We start from the raw sequence: 14211 nt of genomic DNA on the forward strand, positions 1-14211 counted from the left end.
ACTTTGTTTCCTTCTTCACCATGCCAAGTCTTGTCATGAATTCTGCACATTTTTACCATACTGAAAATAATTAACGTTCCTCACAGGAGGCAGAAAAGCGCCCATTATTTTACCTGGCTAGGGAATGCTACCACAGTAAAATAAACTGTGCGCCGATTCAAACCATAAAGGAAGCAAATCCATCACAGATGCAGAGACAGTGTTATTAACTCGTCCCATTACAGCTCAGATTTCCCTCTTTGCCAGGAAATTGAAAGCTTGACTCCATACTCTCAAAAGCAAACACATGTCACAGAGCAGCCCCAAGTCTGCACAGACTGTTTATGCCTGTTTCCCTTATCCAAACAACCAGCAGTCCAAGTGCCAGAAGGTCTGTCTGGCGCTGTTGCCGCTCTCTGTCACAGTAACATTGTCCAGGCAACAATTACATTTTCCAAGAGTTATGGGGCTTAAAGAACTTATTTGTTTTCTGCCACCAAAGACATATTAAACCTGATGAGATACTATGCAGGTTTCTCAGAGATTACCAACAGCAGAGATATATATCCAGGAGGTGAACTCAGAATAGCTGTGGTGGAAACACGCACTTCTGGGCAACCCAATTGACATCCCCCCAACCCCTTCCTTTTTTTAAAAAAAGCTATTTAACTGATTTATTTTTTTTATACCCCAGCAAATACAAAGCTTACAATTCAATCTCCAGGACCATCTTCCAGAGACATCTCAGGAGAAACACATTTGCTTAACATTGGAAAACTGGTGAATATTATTTCAGACACGTCTGTCTTGAGGAACAGGCATAAGGTGCCCTAAGCTCTCTACTGCTGCTCGTAACTGTATTGCACTAGCTCCTGTAGGTCTCCACGAAGAACCGTGATCCCACTGTCTTGTCCTCATGGTTCCTCAGCCCTGTGAGAGTTTGTGGTTTTCAATATGACAGAGTGGAAACAGAAGGGCAGCGATGTGTCTAGGTGAATCTATGATCTCAGAGCCTGGAGCCTGAACTCAATCCCGAAACGCACGTGCGATGGCCACATGAGAGAACTCCTCATCTCTAGAGCAGGACACCTCTAGTTCCCTGGCAGCCCAGCAGCCTATACTGGGAGCATTGGCAGGAATTTCTGTAGACCGTTTACTAAGACCTTTTTTGGCTTTTCAACATAGTTTGCTTCTCAAAAGGAGATGCCCGCTGTCTTCCAGCTGGAGGAAGAATTGAAATTGATTAAAGAGCATATAATCCCCATGTTGACTGAATGTAACATGCAGGCTCATGGTTCTTGAAAGAAAATTCTCTTTCAGGAGAGACATATTCTTGAAGCACCTTGTAAATAACACCTAAAACAGTAAGGCCATTCAGGGGACATTCCTTGTCCTCAAAGGTCAGAAAATCAATGTCAAATCTTATGTTTTCCTCTTGAAATGGAACAGCTCCTTCTTTTGGCTGTGGCATTGTTAGAGGAAGAGTTCAGCAGCGAAGAGGAAAATGAAGGTTAAAGAGGAGACATTCATTTGTTAGCTCTGTAGTTGCACAAGAAGTGCAAAGTGTAAGGCACTCCAAAACAACATACTTATTAGCAGGGAATAAGTATGTTCAACAGTTGAAGCAGAAAGCACCAGCTCCACCACTGACTGTCTTTGGTATTTTAAAAGACTCATTTCTTTTGTCTGCTTGACATCTGAAGGCGAGGCATACCCACAGTTCCCATCTGCTTCTCTAAGGGGAGGGCTGTACAATACTAATAAGGCCATTGGTGTGACTCCATCTTATCAGTAAAAAACAGACTTATGATAACTATTTCTGAAGTCAATTGTTAAAAGTGTGCTAGGGATCACTGTAGATTAGTATAAAACATTCTTCTCAGTTGCTAAAGGAGTAACTGTGTTTTCTATTAATCTCTAACAGTAATTCTTCACCATGGAAAATAAACAACATTACTACTTTCAGACTAAAAAGTCAACAAGAGTAATCCTGTTAAAGATTTAATGCCCTTTTTCAATACATTTCCTGCTCTGAGCAGTATTTATAGGATTATAGTAAAGTACATTAGAAAAATGTAGGGATAGGTGGGGCGATGCAAAACAGTCAGAAGATAAACCATCAACTCTACCAGCTAAAAAACTCATTATAAAAATACTTTTTTGTCAGGTTTTCCTGCTCTCCCCCATACATGCCAAAACACTTACATCCCTTCTCATAAGCTTTTCTTTCCCATTCTTTAACGTAGAACTACCTGCTTTCTCTTCTCTCGACAATGCAACTAATGCTCCAAGTCTCTTGTGTCCAGACATCACACACTTGATACTAACCTGGAGAGGATTTGCAAAGCCGAAGCAGAATTCCTGTTTTCTGTATTAATTCTTTCCAATAGATCATATGGACTGAAAAGACTACCACTTGCTAAAGATCTCACATTAGTGTTTTCTCACCTATGAGTCCTTCCCCAAGCTGAACACCTATGTGCATGTCTGGGTTTAGTAAACAACCCCACTAAATGCACCCTGCTAGCCCCTAAACAGATCCTCTGCCTCCTCAGGGTTCATCTGGCACCAAATTACTCAGTGCCTCGGTCCAACAATCAGTATAAAATTGGTCTTCTCACAGCTGCTTTGCAAGCCTTTCTTCTAGGGCTTTCCCTCACGTACCCTCTCAGGCACCAGAAGCACCACAGCTTGATCCTAGAGGCCTTAGATCACCCCAAACAGCAGCAGCAACTTTGTCTCAGCACTTGGCAATTCCCAAGCTTCTCACTGCTCCCCCAGCCCTGTTGTCTTTGCTAAGAGGTCAAGGCCAGAAGTGCTTACAGGGCCTCAGGCGGGTCACTGTGGATAGCTCTTCCCCAATGGGTCTTGCCCTTGGGCTTGGACTCCTTGGGAGTCCGGACTCCCACGGGCAGGCAAACCCTCACCAACTAGAACAAAAAGTCTCTCTCACTTCTTTCATGACTCTTCTTGGGTATAAACCATACACTGCCACATGTGGCTTACTTACGCTACCGCATTTGTAAACAAACTACCTGTCTGTAGGGGCCTGGTAGGTGGTTCACAGTGGATACACAGTTGATAAGCATTAGAGAGTAAAACACTTAATAATTTCAGTTAAGCACTTGACAATAAGGTTACGCACCAAGCTACAACAAACGATGAGGGAACCACCATCCCATGCTGGGCAGACCACTTTGAGAAGAGCCTTAATGGCTGAGATAAATGAACTTTCTCCCCTTCATGATGAGAAAAGCAAGTATTGAATATCCCTATGCATTAGCCACTAGAGCATCTCTCAGTGCAGATACATTTTGTGTGACTTATCCCCAGGATTCCTGAAACAGGGATAATAGAGAAGGGCTGGGTAAAACCACAGAGCCTGGCTATACGGACAACCAAATGCATTTCCTTTTAAAGCATACAGGGCAACCCAGATGACCTTGAGATGCATGGGCTTAAGGGAACAGTTTCATAAATGAGTACAGCCAACATCAAACAGAACTGAACCAGACAGACAGACCACACAGACCCAAGTGAACTTGAACACTGTTGTCATAGCACTATTTATAATTTTTCTCTCCAGAACAAAAGGAGTCAGCAGGCATCTGTCTATGTAACAAGACAAACTTCAGAGCAGCTCAAGTCCCCATATCACTTACTTTCGGTAATTACATATATTGGCTTTTCGAACATTTCTTAGCAGAGGAGCCTTAAGAGGCTGAATGGTAATGTGAAGAACTTAGTAGAGAGGGAGGGAGAGATGACAGCAAGCAGAAAGAAAAGAGAGGGAAGTTAAATGAAGGCTCCCTACTGCATCCATTCACTTCAGAATAACACTGCCTGCTTCTGCAAAAGGTCTGTGAGACCCTTCACAGTAATTCAGGAGCTTGTCGTCAGATTTACTTTTCAACTGTAAGGCTCATGAAAAAAGTTCAAAGAACTGACTCTCAGTTCTATCTCTGAGTAGAGCTGAAAGCAGCTTTTTAACCTTGTATTTTGCAGTCTCGTCTGTCCAGCACATACTGCTGGTCAAGATTACAGAACATTTTCCTTGCTGAATGCCAAACAGATGTTATGAAACACATTTGGTGGAACATATATAAACACACGCCTTGGTGTTTTCTCATAATAATAGCCAAAAAAAACCCCAAACCCTGGAGGTGATGGGGGCGATGCAAAATGAAATCCTGGTCCACAGCTAGTTTTCATGCCACATGTTTTAAAAACCTACTGTGGCCCAGGAATCTTCAAAGATGCGCTATCGGATACTCAGGCTACAAATCAGTAAATTAAACATGGGGACTCTCCTCTAGCGGAAGAAGCAACTGCACTATTAAAATTTCTTACCCTCCAAAACAGGGTGTCCACATTCTGCCTGTTAGGAATGGTACCTACCTACCTGCTAACTCACAAACTGTGTCTTTGAGGTATCTGCTGAGACTGTGCTAGTTGGTCTGGGCTAAAACTGTCCCAGGGATTGTTCTAATAATTTACACGTCTAGGCAATCAAGTTACAGTGCCCAGAAACATTCTCTGGTCTTGATTAATTTACTAGCATAGATGTAGCCCCAGTTTCTCTTGGCCTCTGGCTATGGATCCAGAAATACTCTCAAGTTCCCAGATTCAGATCCATGGCCTCACTGATGGGAGACTCAAGCATGCAGAAAAGTCCTCCTCAAGGCCTTGATTTCTGTGTAAAGAAAATGGATAAAACACAGACCAGGAAGCAGAGATCAGCTCTCATTACAGCTCTGAGCATGGAGTTCAGGGCCCTGAAAGCATCTCTTTGCAAACTGGAGGGCTTTCAGCAAGTTGGCTATGCTGAAGAACCAGCCTATGCTCAGGTTAAGGCTCTTTTATGGGGCCATAAAGATCTATTAGAGATTCAAGTCATAAATTGTCTAGGCAAAAAAGTATTACAATCTGGGCTGTAAACTGTCTGACAATGACAAATAAATATATATTTGGGAGCACAAGGAGAGATGTCCTGAAAGAAAAATTGATAACATCAGCCTTCAATCAAAGTAACAGATAAATTAGGTTTGCCATGGTTTGACAGACACACATTCAGCTCGTGATCTTTGGTCTAGGAAAAACCATCAGCTAACTGGTGAGAAGCCATGAGAAACAGCTTTTTGTAGTATTTGTATGTATTCTCTTTGTCTGGGTCAGAGATAGTTCCCTTAAAATCCATAGTGGTATCTTTTTGGACTTTCATAGGGGCTGGACTGAAAACTGTGGCTCTAATTTTCCCACTTGCAGAGCATACTGATGACTCTACCTATTTATCCATCCTAACAACTGCCAGTGTACATGTTTTTTTCTGTTTCTCCTAGCCTGAACCAGCTGTCTGCATGACCTGTGAAATACTGCTGTTCTTTTCTTACCATCAGCACAGCACTGTGAAGGATCTGCAAATCCATGGGCGCTTGGTCAGAGCTCTGACAACAGATGCTGTGACAAGGCCTGATCTTCTGCCTCTCAAAACCACTTGGGCATGGGTGTTCCTACACTAGTAATTTGCTTGATGATTACCATGGCCAAAGGACAGGAGGCACAAGAACAAGATGTGTTCAAAGAAGTTGACTGTTGAGACTTAGGGATCTTATAAGGCCATGCTTGAGTTTCACACTCAGTCCCATTTTTGATCTGTCAAGGAATAATGATTTATTAGGAATTTTGAGTATTCCAACAGTTACTGGTTTGGGCTCCAAATAACCTCAAAGCATCTCATTTTAAAATCTTAAATCTATCCCAATAATTATATTCCTAGTGAGTCAAATATTTAAGCTTGTGCTCAACCCCCACGGATTTAACAAAATGTAAATGTGCACTTGAGTGTTTGGCTGGGATGTGCTAGGATCACCTTCAGGCATCGTTCAAGTACTGCTGCTGGGCTGAATTAAGTCAGAAAAACTGTTGTCAGGATTTCTGTAAAGGTACCTTAACCCTGTTAGTCTCAATAGGAGTTGAGACGTTCATTCTATGGGGCCAGCATCTCCCTTACAGGGAACCAATTCTTCCCTGTGCCGCTTCGTAGTGAAGCTCACTGGCAACTCCCACATAAAATGGTGTAATACAGGGAAAGACTGAGTGCCAGGTTTCCATTCCTGACCTCTAACATAATGGTGACATAAAGTACTGGTCAAGGTCCCAGCCCCTTCCGGCATCTGTTCATTATCTGCCAAATGTCTGTAAAACTAAGTACAGTATTACTTGCCTATTTCCCAGGAAAGCAGTAACCACAATTTGATTAATAAGTGCAGAAGCACTTTGAGCTTCTTAGAGAAAACAGACTGCACAAATATTGTCCAGGCCAATATTTTTACATTTAAACTAGGCAGCAAGTGGAAAAAACAAAGAGGAATGAATTAATTGGTACATTCATTCAATATAATTCATAAATGGATAAATGCTTGTGGCTATTTGACTTGGCAACATTTACAGAACTCTACAGCAGCAAACCAAACAGACTGACAAGGGGCCGGAGCAAATCTCTGCAATAAACGCAGAAGTAGTAGACAAGCTTTACACTCTTGTTCAGGCTGCTTTCATCCCAGAGTTGCAGATGTATATACATATAATACTCCAACTTGCTCTTAACAGTTCTAAACTTACTGAAATTTACTCAAATAGCTACATCAATTAGTTGTGTAGAAGAGAAATGCAGTCTTATAGGTCAGCCTGCATCTTGTGGTGCTATTAAGAAACAAGAACATTCACAGAAACAGGAAAAATCTACTACTTGAGTTGCATTCAGTCAACTGGACTTTTCTGTAAGATGGTAAATTATTTTATCTTCTTTTTCCTTAATGTAAAGGTTAACAACAGAATATCCGGGACACTATGGAGAAGACATGGACATGATGATGTACACTTATGACCATTACATCCGTGGGGCAACCACAACTTTCTCTGCTGTGGACAGGTTTGCTTTTCATCTGTTTCACTAGGAATTAAAAAAACAAAACAAAACAAACAAAACAGGTTTTCCTTTTCTATTTCTCCCAAATACTGTATGGCTACACATCATCTGCTGTGGTACTCAGCATCAGGCTGGTACTTCTGAGGACCACAGTTCACTGTGCGTGTGGCTAATTGTCCAGGGTGGTGTATCAGGAAAAGGGCATCTTCATGCACAAGAGGATCATTTGCCACGTCTGTCTGAGTAGTGAAAAATATAGCAATGGTAGGCTTGGCTAAACCTGAACTCCATAAAGCTTAACAAATCTTCAATTTTGTTTCTCACCTATCTCTAGCTGGAGCATCTTTTATCTGTCTAACCCAGAAAAACTCAGCCTGGAACACCCTGTTCTTTCAGGGGCTGAGGGACTTATTTTGGCCCACTTTTCCTTGCAGAGAAGTGGGGAATCTGCCAGCATGCAAAGATAAGACCATACAAACTGCAATCTCAATGCTGTAAACTGCCCAAACCATTGCAACACAATTCTGACAGATTTGAGGCCACACCAGGAGTTAAGGCAATGCAGTGCACATTGATGCCTTTCCAGAAAATTAGTTCACTACATTTCCTTGATCGGTCCTGGTCATTACTTGACCAGGCCCTATGAGGCCCTACAGCTAGCAAAGTTGTAGTTGGATCTGAATTCTTTCCTCTTGAGCTGACCTCTAATACATCAACTGTGAGTTATTTCTTTGCTGATGTTTTTTATCAGACACCTCAGCACAGTATATTAAAGCATTTGTTATCAAACACAGCACAGCCAGCAAGGCAAGGTGTACTGCACTGGCCTATCATTGCCAAAACTGGCTACAGGGGACGGGAAGAGAGAAGAGAGAAGGAGGAGTTTAAACATTGCAGCATTTCAAGCTGCCTCTAATAACGCTCAAAGGAGCTGAGGTGCTTTTGCCACTGTGACGATCCCAGCTTGCCGGACTTCACTAGGGATCCCCTCAGCCAAAAGATTACCTGAAGTAAGAAGACCTTCCCAGAAATGGTAACACACTGTCAGACTGCTGCAGGTCCATAATTATCATTTTCTGGCTAAAATTCATTAGCCTGTTTATTAACAAATGGAAGGCATGTCTGCAAATTATTCCCACAAGCAGAAACGTAACTGTCACAGTTAATTGTCTCAAAAGTATCTATTTATCCCTTTGGATAAAGAATTTACAAGGTTGCAAGGGACACCCCTCTTCTGGGTTTTTTCTCTTAAATATTCCCCAGTGCTACTCTTAAACCTTGTTCCTCATGGCCATGGCAGAGAGTAGGGGAGATAATGCAGACAGTGCGCTTCCTTGCAGCTAGATTCCAGCCTCCATCGGACGTGGACCAGGGTAAAGCCAGGAATCACAAGGATGAGCCTGGAAAACAGAGCAGTTGAGGTAAACGATGCCTCTGAGCAGATTTCTGTCTGTGACTGCTGAAGGCTTAACACAGCCTTCAGAACGGGGTAGCAGTGGGGGGGGCTGGCCAGGAGTGGAGGCAGCATCATGGGGTTGTACATCAGGAGTACAGGTCTTCACAGGTTATGGCACCACAGTACCTGGAAAGGGAAGAAGCCACCAACACCTTTGTCTTACCACTGCTGTGAAACCACAGATGAACCTGCAATAGTAGCAGGTGAAAATGACACAGAAAGCATTTTATGAATTGCAATCTAGGAAACTTTTCTGTGCCAATGAACTTTTGGGCCCCCAGCTTCCAGAACAAATAAAACCAACTTGTGTAGCCTCACGTAAGAAGGAAAAAAAAATCCTGCTATGCCAGTTCATAATTCAGATTCATGGAGCAACTCTCCTGAGTGTTATACTTGCAACAGTCAGCAGTTTGTCATCCTAAATGGTTCTTTGCAGCTGGTTGAGGCAGCTTAGGAGCCTGCCAGCAACATGCACACGTGCAGCTTGCCTGTGTAAACATGCTGTAGATTTTGAGACTGCTTTTCATTTTCAAGCATGTTAAACTTGTGTCCATGCTATTTAGCCCATGACGAGTAATGTTCTTGAGCTAACAAGAGGTACAATAAAAGCCTTTGAAGGTATTTTAGTTTAAGCTTTCCTAATCACTTCAAACAGTTAGGTATTTTTAGACTCTGAATAAACTTGCAGAAATCATATCCTCCCTTCCTACTCCCTAAGACATTGCATCACTGGGGCCACTGTTGATGCATAGATATTTGAGAGAGCACGTGATGCCTCTGGCAAAAGCTGTAGAAAGTTTAGAAAGATGGTATCCCCACCTATTCTTCTGTAATCACTCTCGGTGAGTTTGCATACCTGTGTATCAGGAATGAGAGAAGGAGCTGCTGTTCAGCATCAGAGGCTTTAAGCGCTCATCTGCGGAGAACGGATTTTAGAAGTGGTTAATATTTACATTTTTCAGCCCCATTTTAAATAGGTTAAAAGGAAAAAACAATTGTCTATAAAGCAAAGCAAAGGCAGCTGGAAAGAATTAGCAGAGGCTTGAAGTATTTCTGGGAGCACATTTGAGAGTGAGGTGATAATGCTGATGCAGACAGGATGACCTACAGACGTAACTAAGGGAACATTTGCAGGGAAAGGCAGTATCTTTTGTTAGACAGACTGGTACAGTCAAGTTTCAGAGATAGACATGAGGTATGCGAAGCAGGTTGTAAACAATTGAAACTGCCCACATAGACATGCACATTGTAAACCCTTGGCAAAATAGCTTCCAAAGTTAAAAAGAAATAAATAAATCTGAAGAGCTTCAAAACAGCTTCAGCCTGAGCTCTGAAACACGCTAAGTGATGATGACATGGCTCCCTCGCACAGCCTTGTTACAGGGCTGTGATGTGGTTGGATCAGTCTCTCAAGTCCAGAGAGCACCACCGGAGCATTCACAGCCCAACCCGCAGGAAGTAGCTAGGACAGGGAGGAGGGGATCACCAGATGTGCTTGGTAGGTGCCGCAGCCTGCCCTTCACTGCGTAGTATAAAAATAGCACATGCAGACTGTCATAAGCTCATTTCTTTCATAAAACTGTTCTCTGCTCCATTTATTTGGGTGATCTGAATAGCCGATAATTTCTTAACTGCTCAGACATCATCACTGAAAGAACAGATCAACACCTAGATACCCCAGCAGTAAGTACGTTTGAAGTGCCTGGACAAACTGGATATCTATCAAGTTTAGCTGAGCTAAATTATAGCGTATTTTAGGTCCCTAATAAGTTTCATATGACCAAAGAAAGAGGATTTTGTCAAACTCAATATGAATAGGAATTCATCGAATTTTTTAAACTGAATTGGAAACAGATTCTTCGGCAACATTTGGAGATAAAAGATATTTTCCCTATAGCATCAAAAATTCAATTCTGACAGCACATAACAGCTGGACAGTAAAAATGACAATTCAATATTGACTTCCCAAGCCGAGGAAAATGCGTGAAATTAGCAATTTGGGAGGGACATATGAACTGGTGTTAAGAATCTGCAAAGGCAAGTTCATATATATTCTAGACTATTCCACATAGGGCAATTCCTGACGGGATCTGCACCCCCACTGGAAAACTTGTGAGGGATCTACAAATTGAAACAGACTGATAACTATTGAATTAAACACACAGCACCAATGGTACAAAGTAGTTGCCTGAATCCTGAAAAGTTGGACATATATGCTTAACTTCAAACCCAAGTAATGCAAAAAAAGATAAATTAACACACTAAATGCATAAACCTATTGGCCATCAACCATGTGCATATGTGCAAAAGTGTCTGCAAGTTCGACCTTAAATTACAACTTCAGAAATAATCCTGTTCTAATATTTTAAAGTATGTTATTAATTCAGGTAACTAAATATGTTTATTTTAAAGAACTTGACTTTTAACTTGACAATATCCTTTTTTAGAAAAATGACTTGACCTCAGCAAGTCTTTCTGACAACGGGTACTAGTTTAGCAGACCTTAATTATGACCCATATAATCCTGTTAATCCACATTTGAGTCATCTTTTTTCTTTTTTTGGTCTCTCTGGGTAACTTAGTGACCAAAAAAGTAGTAACTGTCTTTGAACAGCATGCACATAGTCCAAATGAGGACTTCCTAAAATAAACCTAAAAATGAATCTTGCATTTCATTAACCTTTGATAACAGTTTCATGAGGCAACTACAATTACAAACCATCTAGGAAAGGCCTAAAGAAAACTAAAAATAAACACTATGTAACTAAATGCAGACTTGCTGATGAGTATGAGACAGACCCCATTCCAAACACTCAGCATAAACTGGTGAAGCAGCATAGTAAATTTCCAATTAAAAAACCTCATTTAATGAAAGCTGAAATGAGACGCTTTATACCTAAACAGAGTTTAAAAGTCAAATTAATCTTATTCCAGGATAGAGTCACCTAGTCAATAAAACCATGTCAGAGCATTTAATACCAAAATCGGGGCTCAGGTGTCTCAGCACATCCCTAAGAGGCAGCAAGTCCTGCACCAGTTTCCTCACAGTTTGGAGCTGGCCACCAGAAAATCAGGACTGTGCAGGGGTCTTGTAAAGCAAGCTCCTATTGAACCACTCCAGCAGCATTCCTTGTACCATGCCCCAGGATTAGCAGATAACCATTAGCAGAATCCAAACTTTCAGAAACCTCTCTGAGTACTACCCATTACCAATTGAAATGACGGCTGCCATCTGCAAGGTCTGTACTTTAGATCTAAACTCCTGTTAGCCAGTACCAAGCAGCCTAAATTGAACATTCGCTCCACAGCAGGACAGTATTTGATCCTCTGAGCTCATGCCTTTTTGTTGAGGGAAAATTTAACGCACGATAAGCTGAGGTGGAAATTTGCAGCCTATTGCAGCTATTGGACACTAAATCACTGGCCTCCACTGTTGAATCCTGCCGCTCCAGCCATGCTTCCTACTATAAATTAGTAGTAGCTATTGTGTCACTCTCCTGAGAGAGAATACAGACATCCAATTACTCACAAACCAGGAAGAGCATAAACTCTTCTTACAGTCATAAACACTTCTCTGCCTCACATGTGACTTGTGGAGATCAAGGATGAGAAGTGAATTTAATTTCTCTCACTATTGATTCCTTCACATCTTTAATAAAGGACACTAGCTAGAAGACCTAGAAGTGGAATGTAAAAAAATAAAAAAAAAAAAAGATTGAACTCCCCTGTGTGGATAACTCCCCACTTAGAAATAGCTTGACAATCACCCACACGTTTTGCTTTGTACACATTCCTGAGCAATATATCACATGACAATAACTTTTGACAGAACCATCCTCTTCCTCTTGGTCACTGATTTAAAGTCAATTTAGGATGGATGACCATCCAAGAGTCATTGTCTTCTGAAGGATACTCAGAAAACTAATTATTCAGAGCTGATTTTCTTACCTTGTAAGGCAGTGTGAAAGAATTACAACTATCATAGAATGGTTAGAGTTGGAAAGGACCTTAAAGATCATCTAGTTCCAACCTCCCCGCCATGTGCTATCAGACATATTTAATCTCCTTCCAGCCCACAAAACCACAAAGCACTCGGAGAAGTCAGCTAATGGTAGACAGATGTTTTTGTTGCCACAATACCTGGTGTAAAGTTATTCTTACTTGTATAGTCTTATCCTCTGCAGTTCTGGATCACTAATATCTCTATCTTGTCTCTCTTCCATGCAGGGATCGTCAGTGGAAATTCATTGTCTGCAGGATGACAGAGTATGACTGCCCATTTCAAAATGTTTAAAAGTGTACCCAACTTGGAAAGCTTGTCGATGGACAGGGTGGGATGAGTGTCAGTGATTACGGGAGAAGGGCAGCTAGGCTCACAAAAAAAGCACCAAGACTCATCAGCTCTCTGCTGAAGATACAATTCTTTCCCTCTGAAGCTATTAAATAAATTGCCAGCCCACACGCTTGCAAGAGTGATTTTGGAGGATTCCTTCAAGCTTCACTGGCAGTTGTATCCCCCAACTAAAATTGCTTGACATACACATTTATGATACACAAGTCTATGGCATATGCAGTTACCTTTTTTATATACACATATAGCCATTCTGAACACATACAACTTTCTTTCACATAGCAACTTTGTATAAATTGCTTCCCAGCACAGTCACTCTGAATGAGGTGGAAACATACTGTAAGCTTTTGAACATCCACTAGACTTCCCTGCCTCTACTTTGTACTTGGAACCAACCCACTGATCCCTACCAGCTTCTCAGCATTTAGTAGCTGAAAGTGCGCTGAAAGCGGCATCGGGAGGTCTCTGCATCTGGCGTTACCTGTTACAGCCCTCAGCATAACTCCATTGCAACAAAGGTCTGCCTGCACGGGGGAATTCCAGGTATTTACAACACTGGAAGACGTCAATGTGTGACTAAAATGAGAGTAGATCCATCAATAAAAACAGAAGCCTAACCCAGCTTTACTGACAGTCTCTTCTGTATTGTCTTCAAAGTGTCTAACAACAGACCTAGCCAGGAGCTCTACTCTGGGCAAACCCAGGAGCAGGTCAGGCCGCTCGCACTCTCAGTAAATATGTACACTGCACTCGTCAGGAGTCTACTTTTCAGGTGGATTCGGTTTCCGCTATAGGTGCCTGTACAACATCCATCTGCCCTTGGTAATATATTCTTGGCTTAGAATAGACAAATAAAGCTAATGACTTAGGTGAGTTCAACTCCAACTTGCAGGTCTCATTCCCTGTAAAGGATAAGCTGACCATCTTTCAAGCCTGCACAGCACTTGTGCAGCTGTAATTCAACAAGAAAGATTATTGATCTCTTCCAGGAAGATCAGACGTAGGACTTCTGCTCTTGAACAAACCAGAATTTAGGGCTCAGTTTTTTAGCTGATGAAGTCAATGGTAAACTTAGCAGAGGCTTCAGCAGTGCCGGCTCAAGGGCCATGATGACCTCGTGTACCAATTTAAGGTTGTAAAGCTTCATAGGAAACACTGGTGTCAGCCAGTCAGTTTCCATGTTCCAAGCATTTTTAACATATTTACTAGCATACCCTCAAGCGTGAGCATTAAAATTACACTTGTCCAATAAAAGAATAATAGGTTTTGCATTGCTGTAGCCTTGTTCTTTCTTGATTTTACTTACACGAGCTTATTAATTTGCACACAAAGAAACCCTCTGTGATTCTCAGAGACCATGATGGTGCTTAAGGAGTTTCTGTGAGAGCCAGTTGCTGAGACATGTAAGTAAGGTGGAGAAGCTTTTTAGCTGACACTGGTAGACAGGCAAATGATGCCAAGAGAGCTCCAAACAGGTGAGGACCAGAGGAGAAGGCA

The 14211-nt window shown here is 41.8% G+C and overlaps 1 protein-coding gene across 1 annotated transcript in view; it reads left to right on the plus strand.

Annotated features, from left to right (window-relative positions):
* DPT (dermatopontin) overlaps positions 1–13970 on the plus strand; it is a 28001-nt gene extending 14031 nt beyond the window's left edge. Inside the window, exons 3-4 of the mRNA XM_082499543.1 lie at positions 6803–6910; positions 12591–13970. Of these exons, the coding sequence (XP_082355669.1) occupies positions 6803–6910; positions 12591–12657 (175 nt within the window). The 3' untranslated portion in view covers positions 12658–13970. The remainder of the gene's footprint in view (positions 1–6802; positions 6911–12590) is intronic.
* Positions 13971–14211: the final 241 nt, after the last annotated feature.

This window comes from Vanellus vanellus, assembly GCF_965231255.1.
Source record: "Vanellus vanellus genome assembly, chromosome: 1".
Classification (NCBI taxonomy): Eukaryota; Metazoa; Chordata; class Aves; order Charadriiformes; family Charadriidae; genus Vanellus; species Vanellus vanellus.